Source organism: Moschus berezovskii, chromosome 9 (genome assembly GCF_049115385.1).
Source record: "Moschus berezovskii isolate FMDL1 chromosome 9, NW_MosBer_1.0, whole genome shotgun sequence".
NCBI classification, from domain to species: domain Eukaryota; kingdom Metazoa; phylum Chordata; class Mammalia; order Artiodactyla; family Moschidae; genus Moschus; species Moschus berezovskii.
In genome coordinates this window covers 105,030,359-105,055,229 of record NC_142468.1, presented here as the reverse complement: position 1 = coordinate 105,055,229, position 24,871 = coordinate 105,030,359, and the positions used below count along the sequence as shown (strand labels likewise).

At 37.5% G+C, this 24,871-nt stretch overlaps 1 protein-coding gene and 2 pseudogenes across 1 annotated transcript; all 3 read left to right on the top strand.

Annotated features, from left to right (window-relative positions):
• Positions 1-1,332: 1,332 nt before the first annotated feature.
• Positions 1,333-2,258, top strand: LOC148776910 (olfactory receptor 4N5-like; annotated as a pseudogene).
• Positions 2,259-12,165: 9,907 nt separating this feature from the next.
• LOC148776909 (olfactory receptor 4K13-like) lies at positions 12,166-13,107 on the top strand (annotated as a pseudogene).
• Positions 13,108-22,405: 9,298 nt separating this feature from the next.
• Positions 22,406-23,347, top strand: LOC129562976 (olfactory receptor 4L1-like). Its single transcript, XM_055436502.2, has one exon. It carries the CDS (start codon positions 22,406-22,408, stop codon positions 23,345-23,347), a length of 942 nt encoding a protein of 313 aa, XP_055292477.2.
• The last annotated feature ends 1,524 nt before the right edge of the window (positions 23,348-24,871 follow it).

Here is a 24,871-nt window from a genome sequence, read left to right as displayed (position 1 = left end):
GGAAAGTCCCATGGACAGAGGAGCCTGGTGGGCTGCAGTCCATGGGGATGCAAAGAATCAGACACAACTGAGCACATACACACAATCTGTTTAAACTGAGGAACACATACCTTTTCTCCCCTATGACTTACTAATTAGAATAAAAAAGAAAAGTCATTGTAAATTTAAGAATCTTAACTGAAATTGCTCTATTTTTCTCATCTGTTAAATGATATATTAGACTACATGTTCTATATGGTCATTTCCAGATCTAGCTTTGATTTTATTAGTTGAGATAGTCAAGATATTTTATATATTCTAATAAGGTTTACAAGAAAATATTTGTGGGAATAGCATTTGGCTATCATCCTGAGATCTGAGGGAAAAGTAGACTGTGGCTATATATGGTGAGCAAGTAAGACCAGACTAGTATTCATTAGAATTTAAGAACAGGGTGTGGAACACATGCAGGATTGGGGACCAGTCAGAGGTGTAAGTCGGGGAATGTGTGCTTAGTTGCTCAGTCATGTCTGACTCTTTGTGACCCCATGGGTTGAAGCTCCTCTGTTCATGGAATTATCCAGGCAAGAATGCTGGAGTGGGTTGCCATTACCTCCTCCAGGGGATCTTTCTGATCCAGGGATCAAACTTGCATCTCCTGTATTTCCTGCATTGGCAGGTGAATTCTTTAGCACTCAGTCACCTGGGATGCCCCAACTAGGGGAATACCTCTGAGTTAGGTGTAACGTAGTGGACTTGCTGAGATCCAGGTGACTAAATGGAGTAAGGTTGCACAAGGGCACCAAAGCAAAACACTGTGATGGAACTAATAAGGCACAAATTCTGAAAACAAGGTACACAGCTGCAAATCAGGAACTGGGGATTCTGCAGGAACTGGAGGAAAGAAGCATCTGCAAAATATCTTTGCTCTGTGGAGATGAAGAAGGGGACCAAAACTCAGCATCTAACCTAAGCATTAGAGCCAGTGCACCACTGACAGCAACAAGAGCAACAGCAGCCTGACAACCTTAATAGTGACCAGTGTCGCTTTGATCAGGAGTTTTCTAGCATGCTTCAAGCAAAATAGCTTAGGAACACAATTATACAGAAACACACACTTAAATAGGAATGCAAGTGTGGCCATAAGATCAGTGTCTCGGAGAATCAGGAAAATGAAAGGTAGAAAATTTAACTGAAAACACAGGAGATCTATGATGCAAAAACTGCATTCAGCTGGCAAGGTGCTGGATGTGGAAAATATCATTTTTATTTGGAGCAGAGCTAGGGGATAGATGGAAAGGTGGGTATAACAGATGGCATTCTGCTCTTGGTTATTCCGCAGACTGAGCACTGATGGAGGGGGAGAACAGCACTGCAGTGACAGCGTTCATCCTACCTGGTCTGACCCAGTCTCAAGATGTTCAACTCCTGGTTTTCACACTAGTCTTAATTTTCTACCTCATCATCCTCCCTGGAAATGTCCTCATCATCCTCACCATCAGGTCAGACCCCGGCCTCACGGCCCCCCTCTACTTCTTCCTGGGAACCTGGCCTTCCTGGATGCATCCTACTCCTTCATTGTGGCTCCCAGGATGCTGGTGGACTTCCTCTCTGAGAAGAAGGTGATCTCCTATAGAGGCTGCATCACTCAGCTCTTCTTCTTGCACTTTCTTGGGGCAGGGGAGATGTTCCTTCTTGTTGTGATGGCTTTTGACCGCTACATTGCCATCTGTCGTCCTTTACACTATTCAACTGTCATGAACCCTAGAGCCTGCTATGCCTTGCTGTTGGCTCTGTGGCTTGGGGGATTTACTCATTCCATTGTTCAAGTGGCTCTTATTATCCACTTGCCCTTCTGTGGTCCAAACCGACTGGACAACTTCTTCTGTGACGTGCCACAGGTCATCAAGCTGGCCTGCACTGACACCTTTGTGGTGGAGCTCCTGATGGTCTCCAACAGTGGCCTGCTCACCCTGCTGTGCTTCCTGGGGCTTCTGGCCTCCTATGCAGTCATCCTCTGCCATGTAAAGGGGCACTCCTCTGAAGGGAAGAGCAAGGCTCTTTCCACGTGCACCGCACACATTATCATCGTGTTTCTCATGTTTGGACCTGCCATCTTCATCTACACCCGCCCCTTCAGAGCCTTCCCAGCTGACAAAGTGGTTTCTCTCTTTCACACTGTAATCTTTCCTTTGATGAACCCTGTGATTTATACCCTTCGCAATCAGGAAGTAAAAGCTTCCATGAAGAAGTTGTTGAGTCATTACATGGTTTGCTGAATGCAATGGAAAGACTGGAAAACCAAGGAAGGGAGTAAGTTCATTTGGAATTAAATAAGTTATTTATTCATTAACGCACCGAATCAATCATTTAGCAAATAATGTATTTATTAAACACTTTCCGGTTTCAGGCATTATTCTAAGTATATGAATGGGACAGATAAGATTCCAGATCTGCTGTATTTGAGTGGATAAAGACAGGTTATACTATTAAACTGAAAAAAAGACACAATGTCTGGAAGAGATAGTGCTCTGAAGTTAATTAAAAATAATGGCATGTTAGAGTTTGACTGAGAGATGGTAGTTACTTTATTTTTGGTTGTTAAGCAAGATATTGAGTGGTATTTAGCTGATATCCAGATGATTTGAAAGAAACAACCATGCAATAACCATGAGAACTGAATATTCTAGGCAGAGAGGATGACTAATACATGGACACAAAGATCTTATAAGCGTGATACATTTGAAAATCATAAAGAAAAATGGCTGTAGCACAGTTAGTGTGAAAGTGGCAGGAATTGAAGCTAGAGAGATTGGTACAAGAAAATCATATATTTTAGGCGATAAAAAGATGTTCAATATATTCAAATTTCAAAGAGAGGCCAAAAAAGGTATTAAGTAAAAGAGTGACTAATGTTTCATATTTGATTTAAAGCAGGATTCTCGAGATTCTAAATAAAGGGTTTTGCATAGTAAAATATCATTAAGTACAAAGTATCATGCTGCAACATAATTTTAATGGACACTTAAAGATGTAGTTGTTTGTTCCTAATTTGGTGGAGTGAGGTAAAGAAAGCTGTTATATCCTATGGAAAATGGTTATGAAAGAGTTTAACTTCACATTTCAAAGTTTTGGAGAGTTTTGTGGTTATTCATAATGGTAATTTTTAAAATCTTATAAAGGAATTTGAGTTCACTCAAAAATCTTTTCACTTAATACAATAATGATAGGTATTTTGTATACAGTATATTTGGTATATTATTATTTGGTTACAGATAACTAAACTTTTCTGGTTATTTTTTAAATAAGGTAATATAAGGCATTAAGTGCTTACAAAATCATGGAAAGTGCTGTAAAGGTATATTTGGTATGGTACTCAGTGATAATCCAAAAACACTGCCAACAAATTGGTATATAAAACAAGTTACTGTCCTCATAGTAATTATAAAGCCGGGGGATATAGAAGCAGATTGTCAATTATGTTGATACCTGTAAAAAATTACATACTGAAAATTGACTGTACAAAAAATAGTAGATGTCTCATGAGACTTATATATATGACATATGTATATACATGTATAAATTCATGACAATAGTGCAAAATGAAAGATCACTTATATTTAGTGATATTATTGATATGACTACAATAAAATTTGTTTTCTTGCCAGATGTTTTGTATTACTCTATTTTTTCTGCTTTCTTTTGGTTTAATTGAAAAAGGAGAAGAAATGAGGGCTTCCCTGGCAGCTCAGATGGTAAAGAATCTGCCTGCAATGTGGGAGAATGCGTTTGATCCCTGGGTGGGGAAGATCCTCTACAGAAAGGAATGGTAATCCACTCCAGTATTCTTGCCTGGAGAATGCCATGGACCGAGAAGGCTGGGGCCTAGAAGGCTACTGTCCATGGAGTTGCAAAGAGTCAGACTGAGTGACTAACACACACACACACACACACACACACACAAGGAAATGTATTCTCTCCTATAGCTTACAGAAAGAAATGTAACTCTGCCAACACTATGAATTTAACACAATGAGAGTGCATCAGACTTCTGACCTAAAAATTCTAAGATAAGAAATTATGGCATTTTAAGTCACTAAGTTTGTGGTAATTTTTTATAGCAGCAGAGGTAAACCAGCACATCACAATTTAATTAAACAATAACATATTAGCATACTTTTCTTTTTCTGTGCTTTTACTTTTATTCTAAGTATTTTATTTTAACGATGGCTTTAACGATGGCTTCTTGTCTGCAACATATATTTTACCAATATGACAATCTCTGTGTTTAATTGGGTTATTAAGCCATTTATATATATCATGATTAGAAGTACAGTTTGGTTAAAACTGACAAAACTCTCTATTTTATATTTGTTTCACCCATTTTTTCTGATTTTGTCCTTTTTCTTTTGGGAGATATATTTAAGTATTTTCCATTATTAATTTATATATATTCATATTAATAATATTTTTCCTGTGGTTTTTAGTGGTTATTTAGGGTTATAAATATATACTGTACATCTTCAATTCAGTTCAGTCCAGTTAATTTACTCAGTCACGTCTGACTCTTTGCAACCCAATGAACCTCAGCACGCCAGTCATATCTGTCCATCACCAACTCCTGGAGTCACAGAAACCCATGTCCATTGAGTCAGTGATGCCATCCAACCATCTCATCCTCTGTCGCCCCCCTTCTCCACTTGCCCTCAATCTTTCCCAGCATCAGGGTCTTTTCAAATGAGTCAGCTCTTCAAATCAGGTGGCCAAAGAATTGGAGTTTCAGCTTCAAAATTAGTCCTAGCAATAAACACCCGGGACTAATCTCCTTTAGAATGGACTGGTTGGATCTCCTTGCAGTCCAAGGGACTCTCAAGAGTCTTCTCCAACACCACAGTTCAAAAGCATCAATTCTTCGGTGCTCAACTTTCTTTATAGTCCAACTGTCACATCCATACATGACCACTGGAAAAACCATAGCCTTGTTTAGATGGACCTTTGTTGGCAATGTCTCTGCTTTTTAATATGCTTTCTAGGTTGGTTATAACTTTCCTTCCAAGGAGTAAGCATCTTTTAATTTCATGGCTGCAATCACCATCTACAGTGATTTTGGAGCCCAGAAAAATAAAGTAAGCCATTGTTTCCACTGTTTCCACTGTTTCCCCATATATTTGCCATGAAGTGATTGGACTGGATGCCATGATCTTAGTTTTCTGAATGTTGAGCTTTAAGGCAGCTGTTTCACTCTCTTCTTTCACTTCATCAAGAGACTCTTTAGTTCCTCTTCCGTTTCAGACATAAGGGTGGTGTCATCTGTGTATCTGAGGATATTGATATTTCTCCCAGCAATCTTGATTCTAGCTTGTGCTTCCTCCAGCCCAGCATTCCTCATGATGTACTCTGCATATAATTTAAATAAGCAAGGTGACAATATACAGCCTTAATATATTCCTTTTCCTATTTGGAACCAGTCTTGTCTTCCATGTCCAGTTCTAACTGTTGCTTCCTGACCTGCATACAGGTTTCTCAAGAGGCAGGTCAGGTGGTCTGGTATTCCCATCTCTTTCAGAATTTTCCACAGTTTATTGTGATCCACACAGTCAAAGGCTTTGGCATAGTCAATAAAGCAGAAATAAATGTTTTTCTGGAACTCTCTTGCTTTTTTGATTATCTAGAGGATGTTGGCAATTTGATCTCTTGTTCTTCTGCCTTTTCTAAAACCAGCTTGAACATCTGGAAGTTCATGGTTCACATATTGCTGAAGCCTGGCATGGAGAATTTTTAGCGTTACCTTACTAGCATGTGAGATGATGGCAATTATTTGGTAGTAGAGAGCATTCTTTAGCATTGCCTTTCTTTGGGATTGGAATGAAAACTGACCTTTCCCAGTCCTGTGGCCACTGCTGAGTTTTCCAAATTTGCTGGCATAATGAGTGCAGCACTTTCACAGCATCATCTTCCAGGATTTGAAATAGCTCAACTGGAATTCCATCACCTCCACTAGCTTTGTTCATAGTGATGCTTCCTAAGGCCCACTTGACTTCACATTCCAGGATGTCTGGCTCTAGGTGAGTGATCACACCATCGTGATTATCTTGGCCATGAAGATCTTTTTGTACAGTTATTCTGTTTATTCTTGCCACCTCTTCTTAACATCTGATTCTGTTAGGTCCATACCATTTCTGTCCTTTATCGAGCCCATCTTTGCATGAAATGTTCCCTTGGTATCTCTAATGTTCTTGAAGAGATCTCTAGTCTTTCCCATTCTATTGTTTTCCTCTATTTCTTTGCATTGATCCCTGAGGAAGGCTTTCTTATCTCTCCTTGCTAGTCTTAGGAACTCTGCATTCACATGCTAATATCTTTCCTTTTCTCCTTTGGTTTTCACTTCCCTTCTTTTCAGAGCTATTTGTAATGCCTCCTCAGACAGGCATTTTGCTTTTTTGCATTTCTTTTCCATGGGGATGGTCTTGATTCCTGTCTCCTGTACAATGTCCTGAAACTCCGTCCATAGTTCATGAGGCACTCTGTCAGATCTAGTCCCTTAAATCTATTTCTCACTTCCACTGTATAATCCTAAGGGATTTGACTAGGTCATACCTGAATGGTCTAGTGGTTTTCCCCACTTTCTTCAATTTCAGTCTGAATTTGGCAATAAGGAGTTCATGATCTGAGCAACAGTCAGCTCCTGGTCTTGTTTTTGCTGACTTTATAGAGCTTCTCCATCTTTGGCTGCAAAGAATATAATCAATCTGATTTTGGTTTTGGCCATCTGGTGATGTCCATGTGTAGAGTCTTTTCTTGTGTTGTTGGAAGAGGGTGTTTGCTATGACCAGTGAATTCTCTTGGCAAAAATTTATTAGCCTTTGTCCTGCTTCATTCTGTACTCCAAGGCCAAATTTGTCTGTTACTCCAGGTGTTTCTTGACTTCCTACTTTTGCATTCCAGTCCCCTATAATGAACGGACATCTTTTTTGAGTTAATTCTAGAAGGTTCTGTAGGTCTTCATAGAACAGTTGAACTTCAGCTTCTTCAGCATTACTGGTCAGGGCACAGACTTGGATTATATAGGGTTAGCAAGAGGCAATGGAGAAGGCAATGGCACCCCACTCCAGTACTCTTGCCTGGAAAATCCCATGGATGGAGGAGCCTGGTAGGCTGCAGTCCATGAGATCGCGAAGAGTCGGATACGACTGAGCAACTTCACTTTCCCTTTTCACTTTCCTGCATTGGAGAAGGAAATGGTGACCCACTCCAGTGTTCTTGCCTGGAGAATCCCAGGGACGGCGGAGGCTGGTGGGCTGCCAACTATGGGGTCGCACAGATTTGGACACGACTGAAGTCACTTAGCAGCAGCAGCAGCAAGAGGCAAAGAGCATGACTTGTTGGTGAGTCAGCCCTTATAGGGAATTTCCACCAAGTAGCCACATGATAATATTGTTTTGTTTTATGCTATTTGCCAGTTCTAATTACAAGGGAGGCTGTACAATGTCTCTAAATGAATTCAGGTATCCATTACAACTGACGAACAGGAGAAGGCCACACAGCAGATAATAGCAGTCTCTGCTACCTGGTCTACAATCATGGCTAAACTAGATACTGGTGAGGAAAATAGTGGAGTTGGGATTGACCTTGGTTAGTGAGATGCAGATTTTTATAAAGAGTTTGAGGCTTCGAGGAAGTATATAGGCAACTAATCCCAAGAAAATGAGGTGGCATTATCAAGAAAAAAGAAAGTCATGGTTGGGAAGCTAACAGGTTTTGCCCATAGCAGTTATTGTCACTGTTACTCAGTATTGCTAGAAAATTTTAGTTAACAAGATAAATAATATAAAAAATATTGTTTGGAGATCATTTTATCATTAACCTAATACAAAGAAAAGAAAGTAGTAGAAAAACTATTAGAAATGAGATGTCAGCAATGATACCATTTACCACCTATATGTGTAAAACAAAAACAGTAACAGTAAGATCAATCATGTTAGGGGAAAACATAATTTAAGTGTAGCACCCAAGTACAAAGTGTGCAAGATTAGATTTAACAAAAATGTGTTACCAAAAATGTGTTGAAATAACAAACATGACAAAATTTTGCTGTCATGATAGTAAATATTTAAAGGGATGTAAGAATTTCCTATTATACTCAATTTTGTAAAAATCAACTTAATTTGGAATAAAAAGATATAAAAACATACAAGAACCCTTTGAATGAATACAGCAATGAGATAGGACATGCTCTTTCTAACACTAAGATTTACCATCAAACATAAAGAGTAAAAATAAAGTGCATAGGACCTCCTCAAAAGTTAACAGCCAAGACAAGGAATAAAATGAGCAGACCCGAAAAAGAACCTGATGCATCTACAAATTTGCTAGGTTTTATATATATATACAAAAAAAAATTGTTAGTGGAGTAACTATTTCATTGGAATGATGGAAAATTTTCTTATATCATTTCTCAATAAATTTCAACAGATTTGAGTTTAAATGTGACATTTTCAACCTTAATAAAATTTATAGTTAAATTCACCTGGAATATATATTTGCCTAAATATAACATTTCTTAATGCTTATTTTAGAAATTAAACTACAACAACAAAACAAAAGAAACTATACAAAGTCCCACAATTCACAACTAGTGACAGCTTCCAAAACCCCCTTGATTATCTATTGTACCCTTTAAAGAATTATCAATTTGAGAATTGAAAAATGGTATCTCAATTTCCATAATGGCAAAGGTCTCTTTTAACAACAGTTAACAACAGTTACTTTTTACTGCCAGTCTCTGAGGACTCTGAAACAAGCCAGTAAGTTTTCTCCTTTATACCTCCTATTAAGGGATACGTTTATATATTGAGCAGTTTGAAGTCCAGAGCAGAAAATAAAATCACTGGATAATAACTGAGCATTCAGGATTTCATAGTGATGTTACTTCTAAAGTAAAAGTGCAACTGGTAGGTTACATCATCCTGATGTGTTACTCTACCTATATATCACATCTGTCACGCTAGTTCATTTATGATATAAATGGGTCTGTAAGTGATAAAATTCAAATGCCAAAATAATAACTGAGGTGAGGGTTGAAGAGTGAAATTGCACTGGAAAAAAACATTATTTTTATATAAGTGGAAAAAATATAAAAATCACTGTAATCATGTTTGCTGGGAATTAAGGCAGCAATCCAGGCCGAAGAAATTATTCTTAGAGAATAATATTCTTAGAAATATTCTTAGAGAATAATTATTCTTTTTTATGTTTTCAAGATATTTTAATTGTTTGGAGACCCTGATCAGATTAAATGACTTTATTCTTTGAGCTACTACATAATATAGAGGAATTTGAATATTTGTTTCTAGGGATGCAGTTACTATAAAGGGAGATAGATAACAAAACTGCAAGGATAAAATGCCTGATTCATGGCTTGGACAATAATAGAGTTTCAACACATACAAAATATTGATGCTTTCATTACACTTGTTCAGAATTATGGAGAGGAATATATGACAAACTATCCAGTGACAGCAGTCTGAAAATGGCCATGTATTTAAGCAAACATTAGTTTTCCTAGTAGTCATGTATGGAAGTGAGAGTTCCGAAGAATTGATGCTTTTGAACTGTGATGTTGGAGAAGACTCTTGAGAGTCCCTTGAACTGCAAAGAGATCCAACCAGTCCATTCTAAAGGAGATAAGGCCTGGGTGTTCACTGGTAGAACTGATGTTGAAGCTGAAACTCCAATACTTTTGGCCACCTGATTTGAAGAGCTGACTCATTTGAAAAGACCCTGATGCTGGGAAAGATTGAGGGCAGGTGGAGAAGGGGACAACAGAGGATGAGATGGTTGGATGGCATCACCGACTCAATGGACATGGGTTTCTGTGACTCCGGGAGTTGGTGATGGACAGATATGCCTGACGTGCTGAGGTTCATGGGATCGCAAAGAGTCGGACACAACTGAATGACTGAACTGAACTGAGTTTGTAAAAATAAAAAAAAGAAGAATCACCCTGTCTAGGATGTGATGTTTGCCAGGTCAATGAGCACCTTCAAATCTACTTATGTGCATACTTCAGAAAAACACAGAAGATCCAGTGGCTGTAGCTTAGATAAAATCATTGTCTTGCATTAAGAGTGCGAAGCACAAAGAAGGAATGATGATTCACTTATCAATTTTCATATCCATATGAAATTTTCATATCAATTTTCATATCCATATCAATTTTCATATCCATATCCTATCCAATTTTCACATATCCATTTTTTATCTGACTACCATGTGAAAGAACGAAGTTTCTATGCAACTCTGATAATGGTGTCAAACATAATGGTTAGAGTACGGCCACTTATCAAATGTGTGTCTTACTGATATTAATCTTACATACCTAAGTGCATAAAACGTTCGTTATGATCAACCGGATATACTGTGTCTCTAAAAACTATACTGTGTGATTAACAGGTTAAAGGTACACAAATAATCAAATATGTCCTATTTTATTCTCTCATTTTGGCATTAGGTCTGCCTCTAGGCTCTGAAAAAGGCAATAAAAGCACTAGGGATGATCATTGAGCCTGTAATTAAACTTGAACAATAGAGCTAAAGTCAGATCTACAGGGGAGGCGATGAAATAACTGAATTTATGTAGATGAAATATTGACTTTTCCTTTTATTCATATTAAAAAAAAATAATTTCGCTTAACAGAGTCCACCTCAATCAGCACCACAATATCTATGACTTCTATCTATCCTTGACAAAGTTAAAGTTTAAAGGAAACTTAAGGAAAATCAATGAGAGGAAATAGGTCCAAAGGTGAGAAGTAACTATCCAAAGATGCTACTCTGTTCGAACAGTTCATCATACTTTTAGTTTGTTTGTTTAGATGCACAATGGTAAACAGTTCAGTCACCCTGCTTCTTACATCTCTTTGAGTGAAAAGTTGAACAGGACTACCTTGGTTACATCACTAGCTCATGGTCTTAGTAACACTATTTTTGGTATTTCTACATACTCATTGTATTTATGAAAATATGTGAGTTAAAAGCAAATATCAGATAAAATCGGTCACGGATTTTGCAACACTCGCCTGCCAATGCAGGAGATGCAACTGATATCCCTGGGTCAGAAAGATCCTCTGGAGGAAGGCAAAGCAACCCACAGTATTCTTGCCTGGCAGGCTACCGTCCACAGGGTCGCACAGAGTTGAACACAACTGAAGTGACAGTATGCAGCATGCAGGGCAAGAATGCACAGATGGAATAAACTTATTTACACAGCCACATAAAGGGAAGATTTAGGAAAATAGGTGAAATGAGTATCTGCACTTTTGAGAGTTAATCTGGTGTTTCAGGTGTAAATGAATAAGGTTTGATCTCAGTAAACCATGGAGCTGTCTCAATACTTAACTTTCTATCAACAATACATGTCTTTAATCAATCCACTTCAGGAAGCATAAGGCACATAATGTGATTTTGGCAATAATTTTTTATTTATTTTATAGAGTTATTTACTATCCTCATAATGTTTATGGGATGAGTAGACCAGTAGTGACGAATTCTCCTTCATTTCTGATTTTTCTAAATTGCGTCTTCTCTTTCCTTCTTAGCCTATTTAGAGGATCATTGCTTTAATTCATTTGTTTAACAACCAGGTCTTGGTTTCACTGGTTTCTTTTGTTATCTTTCTCTGAATTCTACATTTAATTTTTGCTATAATTTTTGTTATTTATTTTCTTCATGCTGCTTTAGGCTTGAATTGGTCTTCATAATATCTTTTTTAGTAAAGTAAACTTATTACTGCATACTGAGGATATCATGATGTACTTCTTGAGATTCACAAAAGATAAAAATCTACCTCCAGGAGATTTTGAAAACTCTCCTTTGTCACTCTAATACACAGTGTGATCTGGAGTTGAACATGAAAGGAGACAAGTTTTCTGTGTCTAACTGAACTTGCTTTGCACTAACCATCAGAAAATTTGATTTAACTTGGTCCATAATCATCAACTTTTTACGGTCTCATGGTCCTGTGAAATATCTCCAACTGCTAAATACCTAAAAAGCAGTCCTACTGCCAAACTGTCATTACTCTGAATAAAAGGTAAAATGCTTAAGTAAATATTAAGTTCCCTGATCTGTTACTTCCTATACACCCTCTTTGTTTTCCCTTTTCAGACAGCTTCTGCAGAAGGATGAATGGATCTCCTGAATAACAGATCAAGTGTTTCTGAGTTCATTTTGGTGGGACTTTCTACTTCTCAAGAAACTCAAATATTCTTTTTTGCAATCTTCTTGCTGGTCTATGTCGCCGTCCTAGTATGAAACCTCCTCATTGTCATCTCTGTGATAGCTGATAACCATCTTCACTCCCCCGTGTATTTCTTCCTGGCAAATTTATCATTTTTTGATGTATGTCTTTCTTCTGCTGCAATTCCCAAAGTGACTTCAGACTTCCTCAGAAAACACAAGACCATCTCCTGGTGGGGCTGCCTGATCCAGACGTTTTCTATGCACTTCTTTGGGGGTGGAGAGATGTCTCTTCTGATAGCTCTGGCCATTTACAGGTATGTTGTCACATGCAAACCCTTGCACTGCAAGACCATCGTGAGTCACAGGGTGCTCATTGGGCTTCTACTGCTCTCATGAGTGATTGGGCTTATCCATACTACAAGCCAGATGGTTTCTACGGTGGGTTTGCCTTTCTGCGGTCCCAATGTATTGGACAGCTTTTTTTGCGACCTCCCCCTGGTCATCAAGCTTGCCTGCACTGATCCTTACATCCTGGAGCTCTTGGTGATCGTGAACAGCGGGCTCTTGCCCCTGATCTGCTTCATTCTCTTGCTCATATCTTACGTGGTCATGCTGCTCACCATCTGGCAGCACTCCTCCAGTGCACCCTCTGAGGCTCTGTCCACACTGTCTGCTCACATCACTGTCGTCACTCTCTTCTTTGGCCTTGCCATCTTCATCTATGCTGTCCCATTTAATAGTTACTCTGTAGATAAATTTCTTTCTATGTTTTACTCTGTCATCACTCCTCTCCTTAATCCAATTATTTATACTCTGAGGAATCAGGAAATGAAGGCAGCCATTAAGAGACTGAGCAACCAGCATATTGGTTCCTGGTTCACCCCCTAAATATTGTCTGCTGTATACGATCATTTTTTGTTCCCTGCAATTTGGGGGCTGTTATTGTTATTGTTTAGCTGCTCAGTGTTGTCTGACTCTTTGCAACCCCATGAATGGTAGCCCAAGAGGCTCCACTGCCATGGAATGGATTACTATTTCCTCCTCCAGGAGATCTTCTTTATCCAGGGATTTAGCCCATATTTCCTACACTGGCAAGTGGATTCTTTACGGCTTAGCCACCAGGGAAGATCATTTAAATATTTCTTCAAATAATTGAAATCAAATGTTAAATAATATTAAATTTCTACCTTACTAAATGTGAAGAAAATAAGGTATCTTTTTATTTTATTGGAAAATATTCTTAGCACAAATGTAATACATCAATAAGCTTGCATTCATTGCCTCCTTTAACTCCTTGTTTTAGAATTCAAGGGAACTCTTATGAATGTTTAAAATAAATTATACACACACGTGGTTATCACACAACACTGCTCTCTGCCTTGCATAGAGTAATGAGGAGGCATCCATATTAGGCGTGGTGATGTTAGAAGGTCATGTTAAGAAGTCTTCACAGAAAAGCATTAAAAAAGCTAAAGAACAGACATGTGAGTGGGAAAAAGAGCATTCTAGGCAGAAGGAAAAGTTTATACGGATATTGTAAAGTGAGAAAGTCATATTAGGTACCAAAGACAGACGTTTATGAGGGAGGCTGATGACTGAAAGGAAGAAAGACACGTGCAGAGATTACATAGAAAGGTAGAGACCAGAGTATTTAGGCCTCCTGAATCCTAGTTTTTAGCAATATAAAGCAATTAAAGAGTTTTGAGAATGGGAGGTTTGAGAATAGATTCAACATACTTCTAAAGTGTCATGAAGGTTTGTCTTCTTAAGTGGAGAATAAATTGTAATAGAAATGAACACAGAGAAAATAGTGGGCTATATGAGGTTACAAATCTGAATTTATTAATGATTCAGTGAGTTTATGGAAACATTGCAAAGAGTCCTTCTAAAGATGTATTGAAAACCTAAATTACGCAAACATCTTCAGGATCACCTCTTTTGATGTATTTTATTAACATATTGCAAAACAAGGAACCTGGAATAAGGCATATTTTCTCTCATTTTCATCTTATTTGTTTTTTCCCTTGTGTTCGATTGTATCTGCCTGCAGGGAAAAAGCAAATTAGCCAGGATGGCATGGTCAGGCTCTCTCACCCTACAGCCTCACGCTCTTGCCCCACATTTTGCAAATAATGATTATGTAACAGCTCTGATCACTTGGAGCGCTGTGCATTCACATCACCAGGTGCTGCTGGCCTGTGGGCTACTTTGTGTGATACAGATATGTGAACTCCACCTAGAGAGCAGTGGCATTACTGCTGCATCACGGCTGCGTCCGTTGGGTAAGCCACAAGAGGAGAGAAGACAGCGTGACTGCTGCTACCACTGCCGCATCAGCCAGGAGAGAACACAGTTATGACCGCTGTGCCAGCCTAGAGAGAGGTTGTGCTGTGGTTTTCTCCCAGCTTCCCCACTTGTACCTTATCTCCCATGGGTTCAAGGAACAGAGAACATAGTATGAATTGGCATCACAAACAGGATGAGAAGCAATACACCGCCCTGTTTTAGTTTGACCTTAGACATTGTGCACCAAATATTTAAGTTTATTCTGAAAAATTAAATGTGTACAATCCTTAACAACTGGTATGGGTAATCTCATCTGGATATCAATATTGTGCTCATATTATCCTTCTAATTTCTATTTTTAAGAATGCTCGGCTCTCTTGCAAACATCTCCTCAAAGGTCATGCTATGTTGAGGTGTATATCTCCTTAGCTGAAATACTTTTCTAATAGCATTCTAATTGCTGGCAGTTGCCTGGAGAACTACATTGAAAAAAATTCTGAGGTTCAGTTAGAAAGAATAAAAAATTTATTAGCAATATTTACTATGGGCTTTGGAAATGAATCATATTTATCATATATTTACAACCCTCATTTTCTTGTAACCTTTTCAAGAGGATTTTAATTGAGGAGACATGGCAGAGTTCAGTTCAGTTCAGTCGCTCAGTCGTGTCCGACTCTTTGCAACCCCAAGAGTCACAGCACGTCAGGTCTCCCTGTCCATCACCAACTCCTGGAGTTCACTCAAACTCATGTCCATCGAGTCGGTGATGCCATCCAGCCATCTCATTCTCTGTCGTCCCAGTCTCCTCCCACCCCCAATCCCTCCCAGCATCAGAGTCTTTTCCAGTGAGTCAACTCGTTGCATGAGGTGGCCAAAGTATTGCAGTTTCAGCTTTAGCATCAGTCCTTCCAATGGACACCCAGGATTGATCTCCTTTAGAATGGACTGGTTGGATCTCCTTGCAGTGCAAGGGACTCTCAAGAGTCTTCTCCAGCACCACAGTTCAAAAGCATCAATTCTTCGGCGATCAGCTTTCTTCACAGTCCAACTCTCACATCCATACATGACCACGGGAAAAACCATAGCCTTGACTAGACGGACCTTGGTTAGCAAAGTAATGTCTCTGCTTTTTAATATGCTATCTACGTTCATCATAACTTTCCTTCCAAGGAGTAAGCGTCTTTTAATTTCATGGCTGCAATCAGCATCTGCAGTGATTTTGGAGCCCAAAAAATTAAAGTCTGACACTGTTTCCACTGTTTCCCCATCTATTTCCCATGAAGTGATGGGACCAGATGCCATGATCTTCATTTTCTGAATGTTGAGCTTCAAGCCAACCTTTTCACTCTCCTCTTTCACTTTCATCAAGAGGCCTTTGAGTCCCTCTTCACTTTCTGCCATAAGGGTGGTGTCATTTGCATATCTGAGGTTATTGATATTTCTCCCGGCAATCTTGATTCCAGCTTGTGCTTCTTCCAGCCCAGTGTTCCTCATGATGTACTCTGCATATAAGTTAAATAAGCAGGGTGACAATATACAACTTTGACGTACTCCTTTTCCTGTTTGGAACCAGTCTGTTCCATGTCCAGTTCTAACTGTTGCTTCCTGACCTGCATACAGGTTTCTCAAGAGACAGGTCAGGTGGTCTGGTATTCCCATCTCTTTCAGAATGTTCCACAGTTTATTGTAACCTCCATAATATTCTTTTAATATTGTTGAGCCATCATGAAGTTAAACATAATTGTAAGACTACATGAAATTCCAAATCTGCTAAACTCCACTAACTAATCACTTATTGAGTACCACAAATCATTTTGATCACCCTGGTGAAGGCCAGGGGTTTCCCTGGTGGCTCAGACAGTAAAGTGTCTGCCTTTAATGTGGGAGACCTGGGTTCGGTCCATGGGTCGGGAAGATCCTCTGGAGAAGGAAATGGCAACCCACTCCAGTACTCTTGCCTGGAAAATCCCATAGATGGAGGAGCCTAGTAAGGTACAGCCCATGGGATCGCAATGAGTCAAACATGACTGAACGTCTTCACTTCACTTCACTGGTGAAGGCCTCCTCTGCTTGTTCTAGCTCCTGAGTGTGTGTGCTTCTTTCTCTTTCTCTCTCTCTTATTCCCTTACAGAGTAAAAGGAAAGTTTTCTCTGTGTTAAGAACTAGTCTATAGTCTATGAATTTTCTTACATGCCTTGCTCTGTGTGTATCTATTTATTTTAATTCTAATTGAATAAATGCATTCAATTATCAAACTATAAATATTCAGATTGTAAAGCCAAATGAATAGAATTATAGTTTTCTGAAGTCCATCATCTATGGTAGATCCATTTTCATAAATTTGCTTACCCTCTACCAACCAAAGCACTTAAGTTAATGCTTTTTTTCTGGAAAGCACTTATTAGGGAGACTCCACACAACTCATACACTTGATGAATTCATAATCAACTTAAATAATGAGAGACTAAGTCCTTACTCTGAACTCTAGAGACAACTAACTAGCACCTTTACTCTAATAATTCCCTCTGGGTGTTAATCACTAATCTACACCTTATGTATGTGTTTTGTGTCCTTTTTCTTTCTGACTGCAAATGATTGTCGTGTATATCCACAGAGGCATAAAAGATAAATATATATTCAGAATCTTACTGTGTCTACGTATCTTTGAAGAGGCCATTCCTCAGCTAGAACTGGTAGGTTTAAATAGCAGTGCTAATAACGTTGAGAAACTGTATACTTTAATAAAGGAGGAAACTTTGTATACGAAACCTAGAAATTAATGAAAACCAGATTATTCTGATCATGAAGGCAATGGTAAAATACAATTTGGGTCAGATAGCATCTGGACAAATTTACCCAGTTTTAATAAGAAGAAAGCCAGTCTGTGATGGAAAAATACCACTGACATCCTGATCTAAAGGGTCAGATTTATAATTTGAGTTTGTATTTTGAGAACATAAATTTGAGTTTGTTTATTGTTTAACCACTATTTTATAAAAAGACAAAATAATTTAGAATGTGGAAAAATAACAAAAAATTAGTTTCATCCTTGGCTACATTTAACATCTTTAGCCAGTCCAAAATATAGTCTAATAAAAATTGCATATCAAGAAAATGTAAAACATTGACTTATTTTATTTTATGTTCATTTAATTCTTCATATTTTTACTTTCCTACATTGGATATTTACTTCAACTGAGAAAACACTTATGGAATTCTAAATTAAATGTGATTAATTTAAATGAATATCTAAAAGAGTTCCCCTCAAGTCTATATTTATTTTCCTGAAGTAACAAACCTTCTATTCAATATGATTGTCTAATTATACTGCTAATATATTTGTTTTGGTGATTTTGTAACCTAAGGACTATTTCCAATTTTTCTAAACTTACCACCTTTTTCTACCTACATTTATAACAAATACATACTTTAATATTTTAAACTTGATATGGGAAAAGAGTTCTTTGGGCACATATAATGTTGGAACTTTTCTACCAACTGTGCAAGCTTATTTTTTAATTAGGAAAATATTTATAATGGTTATTTTGGCAGAAAATCTGACTGTTCACATGTCAAACATTTTTTGTGATAAGTGAATATTACTCATGGGTTATCTAATCCATACACAGCTTAACACTATGAGGATAAATAATCATTAAAAAAATTCAAGATCAATACAAACTTCACAGTCTTTATTACTTAACAAAAGAGCTTCCAGTTACATATCTCCACATACATTAAGTGCTTTTATGAAAATGTGTAGAAAGGCTTTATTTCTGAATATAGACACAGAATATTAAACATAGTTTTCTTTCTTCAAGTTTGCACCATTGATGAACTAATAATTCTTACTCATTTAGTCACATAAACAGCACAGAAAGAGCTAGGCTCCCCAGTCACAGGTAACCATCCCATTCTCAGAAATTTCTGCTAGAGAAAAACCAAACCTTGCCTGATTGAGCGTTATTCAATTATTTTTTCATTCCTTTTCAGTTCAATATTATTTGTATAAATACATACCACTCAAAAATTTAAACTTTTTACGTGAGTTTTAAACTGTGCCTCAAGTTAGCAATAACTGTATTATTTTTCTGATTCCAACTTATTTTTACCTGTGTCTGAGTAGAAGAGTGAGTATTTCAAAAATATTTCACATTTGATCATATGTAAAAATTGTAACGGAGAAGGCAATGGCAAGCCACTCCAGTACTATTGCCTAGAAAATCCCATGGATGGAGGAGCCTGGTAGGCTGCAGTCCGTGGGGTCGCTAAGGGTCGGACACGACTGAGCGACTTCACTTTCACTTTTCACTTTCACACACTGGAGTTAAGGAAATGGCAACCCACTCCAGTGTTCTTGCCTGGAGAATCCCAGGGACGGGGGAGCCTGGTGGGCTTCCGTCTATGGGGTCACACAGAGTCGGACACGACTTAAAGTGACTTAGGAGCAGCAGCAGCAGCAGCAAAAATTGTAAAAATGAATTATTTTGTATCATAACATATTTGAATCATGTTTATGTGCATTTAGATGGATATATTTTACAAATATGCTTGCAATTTTTTTTAAAAGCATAAATTAATAAATATAATATTTGCTTTTAATTTTCCAATTTTACATAATAAACTATAAAAATTACTTTTAGGATTCTCCTCAAGGTTTTCTTCTATTAGTATTTTGAGATCGAAGAGTGCATAATTTTGATAATTTCATAACTATATGTAGACTTTTTTATTGCATTAAATATAATACCAATGATGATGACAACAACTCTTTTAAAATTATCACTTATATTTAATAAGGAGAAACATTTTCATTAACACTAAGTGTACTTTACCAATTCTTGCAGAGTAAAAATCCTCCTGTGGTCCTTATTGGTTTGAGTATCCTCACAATCACCAGGAAACAAGATAAAGTTAATGATAGAATTTGGGGAATGCACATAGGTATTTAGCACCTATGTGTAGAATAAAATAACACAAAAATAGATCAAAATCCTTCAAGCTAGTCTTTAACAGTATGTGAACCAAGAACCTCTAGATGTATAACCTGGATTTAGGAAAGGCAGATAAACCAGAGATCAAATTGCCAACATCCATTCAATCACAGAAAAAGAAAGGGAATTCCAGAAAAACATCTACTTCTTCTTCATTGACTATGCTAAAGCCTTTGCCTGTGGAAAATTCTTAAAGAGATGGGAATACCAGACCATCTTAACTGTCTCCTGTGAAATCTGTATGCAGATCAAGAAACAACAATTAAAACTGGACAGGGAACAATGGACTGGCTCAATATTGGAAAAGGAGTACGTCAAGGCTGCATATTGTCATCTGGCTTATTTAACTTACATGTAGAGTGATAGTGATAGTGAAGTCACTCAGTCTTGTCCGACTCTTTGTGACCCCATGGACTGTAGCCTACCAGTCTGTAGCCTACCAGGCTCCTCCCTCCATGGGATTCTCCAGGCAAGAATACTGGAGTGTGTTGCATTTCCTTCTCATGTAGAGTACATCATGCAATATGCCAGGCTGGATGAAACACATGCTGGAATCAAGATAGCTGGGAGAATTATTAATAACCTCAGATATGCCAATGACACCATCCTAGTGGCAGAAAGTGCAGAGGAAATAAAGAACCACTTGATGAAGGTGAAAGAGAAGAGTGAGAAGGCTGAATTAAAACTAAACATTCAAAAAACGAAGATTATGGCATCTGGTCCCATCACCTCGTGGCCAATACTTGGGAAAAAAGTGGAAACATTGACAGACTTTATTTTCTTGGGCTCCAAAATCAACGCAAGTGGTGACTGGAGCCATGAAATTAAAAAATGCTTATTCCTTGGAAGAAAAGCTATGACAAACCTAGACAGCATATTACAAAGCAGAGACATCACTTTGCCAACAAGGTCTGTATAGCCAAAGCTATGGCTTTTCCAGTAGTCATGTATGGATGTTAGAGTTGGACCATAAAGAAGGCTAAGCACCAAAGAATTGCTGCTTTCAAACTGTGGTGCTAGAGAATCTGTTGCAAGTCCCTTGGATAGCAAGGAGATCCAACCAGTCCATTCTAAAGGAGATCAGTCCTGGGTGTTCTTTGGAAGGACTGATGCTAAAGCTGAAACTCCAATACTTTGGCCACCTCATGTGAAGAGCTGACTCACTGGAAAAGACTCTGATGCTGGGAGGGATTGGGGGCAGGAGGAGAAGGGGACGACAGAGAATGAGATGGCTGGATGGCATCACCAACTCGACAGACGTGAGTTTGCGTGAACTCCGGGAGTTGGTGGTGGACAGGGAGGCCTGGCGTGCTGTGATTCATGGGGTCGCAAAAAGTTGGACACAACTGAGCAACTGAACAACAAAAACAAGAGGTTGAAGAGTAGATATTATTTTATTTTTATAGAAAATTGTATCAATGTTGAAAAGAATTAAAGAGTATGTTTCCCTGGTACATATTAGGGCAGGACTAAAATTTGGTTCTTGACCCTTGGTTCAGTGTTTTGTTTTGTTTTTCCAAGTTTTGATAACTGGACTAAGCAATAACTTCTGAATATTTCGTGAACTATAAAGAAAAAAAAGGGAAATTCAGAGTAAATTCTCCACATTCTGTCCTTGTACTCTAGAAATAGAACTTGGTATAAGCATATGTGTGTATATCTGATTCTGTCTCTGTGTCTGTGCAGCTGGTATGTGCCATTAATAGTTTTTTAAAGGAAAAAAAAAGAAACAGGAAGATGGGGCCAAAAAATCTAAATCAAAGAGAAAATTAGACAAAAGTAAGCCACCAGTGCCCACTCATTGTGGAAAAACAGTACAAGTATCAAGGATATTTGAACCAGGAATTATCAAGAGTCAGTCTGGACACAAGTTTGAAAAGTCAGAGGAAAGCAATCATCACCAAAAAGTAAGCATTTAGGAGCCAAGGGGAAAAAAAAGCACTACTTGTGAAAGACTTGATTGTTTAGAGATCATTTACACAGAGAACGTAAAGAGACAAGAAAGAAAACTCCAGCCAGGAATCCAGCAACAAGAGAGTCAGGGAAATAGACAAAAGGCAGAGGCTAAGAGTTTTATTCATGAACCAAAGTATGAGATACAGAACACAACTGAAAAAAAAAAAAGGAAAGAAAGAAAATAGAAGGAAGGAAAGGAGAAAGGGAAGGAGGGAGGGACAGAGGGAGAAGGAAAGAACAAAGGAAGAGAGAAACATTAACACAGAAATATTTATGTTCTTGTGCAGAAACTTCCTGGGAAGCTTATTTTATTATTATCTGGGGGAGGTAGGGACACATGATAGACTGTAGCCAGCTTAAACCTTCAGGAATAAGTTAAAGCATTTGGTATATATATTTGAGATGAAAGGGAAGGGTGAGAATGTAGTATAGGTGAGAGAAGAAAGTACCGTAGCAATTTGCTATGAACATATCTGAATATTTCAAACTAGGAAGGTGAAAAGGGTAAAAGATTGAATACTAGTTGCCAAAAAGTTACATGACTATATTCTAATCCACTTGAATTAATTTATGACCAAAGACCATTTGATTATTACATGATCCATTAAACTCAGGGGTCACAAATTCATAAACTCATGGTAAAAACAACAAATACATGTGAAGAGAAAAGCTATACCCACAAACTATATTTACAAAATTTTACAATAAATTTCCCTTTTGTGCCTTTCTGTTTGATAATAAATGCAGTAATGTGAAAGTGTATATGAGTAATATGCTTGCATTAGTCAATTAAACTGTATTTTTCAGAAATATCTACCTTTTCTTTTCCTGTAGGAATCAAATACTACTTTCTATATGCCCATACCTTGAAAACTGTCACAGATTAAATCATCACTTTTTCTGGATTACCTTCATTTTTAAGACTTTCTGAAAACACGTACACAAACTTGATGAAAACGATGAATAGCTCAATGATATCTGAGTTTGTTTTGTTAGGACTCACCAACACTTGGGAACTTGATCTTTTCTTTTTTTTCATATTTGTATTGGCCTATGCAGCAATTATGGCAGGAAACCTTCTCATTGTGGTCACCATAACCTTGGACTCTCATCTCCTCTCCACACCAATGTACTTCCTCCTTGGAAACCTCTCCTTTCTTGATATGTCTCTTTCTACAATCACAACCCCCAAGATGGTTGCAGATTTTGTCAGGGAGAATAAAACTATTTCTCTATGGGGCTGTATGGCTCAGATGTTCTTCCTTCACTTTTTAGGGGGTACTGAGATGACACTTCTCATAGTTATGGCAGTTGATCGGTACTTTGCAATATGTAAACCTCTTCACTACACAGCCATCGTGAACCACCGGGTACTCAGAGGCTCTGTGCTGCTGTCATGGGCTGTTGGCTTTGTGCATACAATGAGCCAGATGGTTTTTACCATCACCTTGCCCTTCTGTGGTCCCAATATAGTAGACAATATTTTCTGTGACCTCCCGCTGGTTATAAAGCTCGCCTGCACCGAGACCTATGTTCTGGAGTTGCTAGTAATTGCTGACAGTGGACTGTTGTCTTTCATCTCCTTCGTACTCTTGCTCATTTCCTACACTGTCATTCTGGTAACCGTTCCACATCGACCCTCTGGTGGTCTCTCCAAAGCTCTGTCCACACTATCTGCTCACATTACAGTGGTCACTCTGTTCTTTGGGCCGTGTATCTTCATTTATGCTTGGCCATTTAGTAGTTTTTCAGTGGATAAATTTCTTTCTGTGTTTTATTCAGTTATCACACCTTTACTGAACCCCATTATTTACACTCTGAGAAATCAGGAGATGAAAGCAGCCATGAATAGTCTGAGGACCCAACATATGAGCTCCAGAAAGACCTTCTAGGCAACAACCATGATGACAAAGATTTATGGACCATAATCCATATATAGTACCTCTTGGAATAAGTTGGTATTAATTTGTCTTTTGTGGTTTTTTTCAATATTCATAATGTATTTTAAACCTACCAAATGCTCCATCATCATATCTCTATAATTTGTTTTATTGAAAGAATAATTTTTAATTGAATTCAATTCAGCTGGGATTAAATTTCTTAAATAAAGAAATAAGGAGGAAAAAAACAACTGACTCACTAACTATAGTGGGAAACCCAGAAATGTTCAAGACTGAACTTCATTAAATAAAGAGAAATCGAATATGAACTGGTCCACTTTTAAATTCAAAATGAGGGATCTTTCAGCTAAATTCTCCAGTTGCCCAAATGTGCATACAAAAGTATTAACTCAACTCACAAGCATATACACACATAAACTTACAATTTTACGTATAATACCTATAAGAATTATTGCTTTTTGACAAGGAAAATTTTCTATAAGTTGATAGATCAAAATAATAGCTGTCATCTGCTGGCAAGAAGCACATATTTAATTCTTAAGGAAAATAGAAATTCTACCCTAACATAAAAGTTACATACAGTTCATTTTACCTTATTCCATCATTCATGTTTGTATTCACAGGTGTTCTCATGTATCTATCAAGAGTCAAGTGAGAGCATTAGTACTATTTCAATCCACATGGAAAAGGAAAAAATAAAGAAACTCTCTATATTCAGTTATTTACTTCACATCAGGATTGATTTCTTTTAGGACTGATTGGTTTGATCTCCTTTCAGTCCAAACTAATTATAGGCTAAAGTGTGCTTTTAAAATGCTTCTCTACCCATATGTGCTTGATATATTTCACACTAAATTTTTATTTTAAAAAATGCTTTGAGGAGGGTTGGAAAGGTCCTTGGAGATCACTGGACATATTTGTATCTTTCCTATAATCTATTTCAATTGTAGAGTTTAATCTAGACACTGATATGGCATGTGGTTTTGTCAAATTTTTAACATTTTACCTTATTTATTTCAGATTCCTATTTAGTATAAAAGTGGATTATTAGAAATAATAAAAACCTCCAAGCAATCCTCTATATTCAATTATTTTATCATAGCAAAAAAATAACTATCATCAACTCCATGAGTATCACTCCCCTGTATATTTTTTAAAAATATTTTCCTCATTTTTGATACATTGTGAAAAAGTACATTTTTCACAGTTTTAACTTGATACAGATGGTACCTATATATTATTGCTGTTATTCTGAAATTTATTTTTTCACTCACTGTTTTGTTGTAGAGATTCATCTACTTAAATATATCCTGCTCTAGTTCATTCTTTTTAAAAATGTGGTTAAAATATAACATCTTAATTTTCAATTGTACAACAATGTTAAACATATGCACCTTGTGAAATAGATCTCTAGAAATTTTTCATCTTTCAAAACTGAAACTCCATAGCCATTATGTGTGCTCTTATCACCTCACCTCACCCTGGCAACCACCAGTCTCCATTCTATTTCTAAGG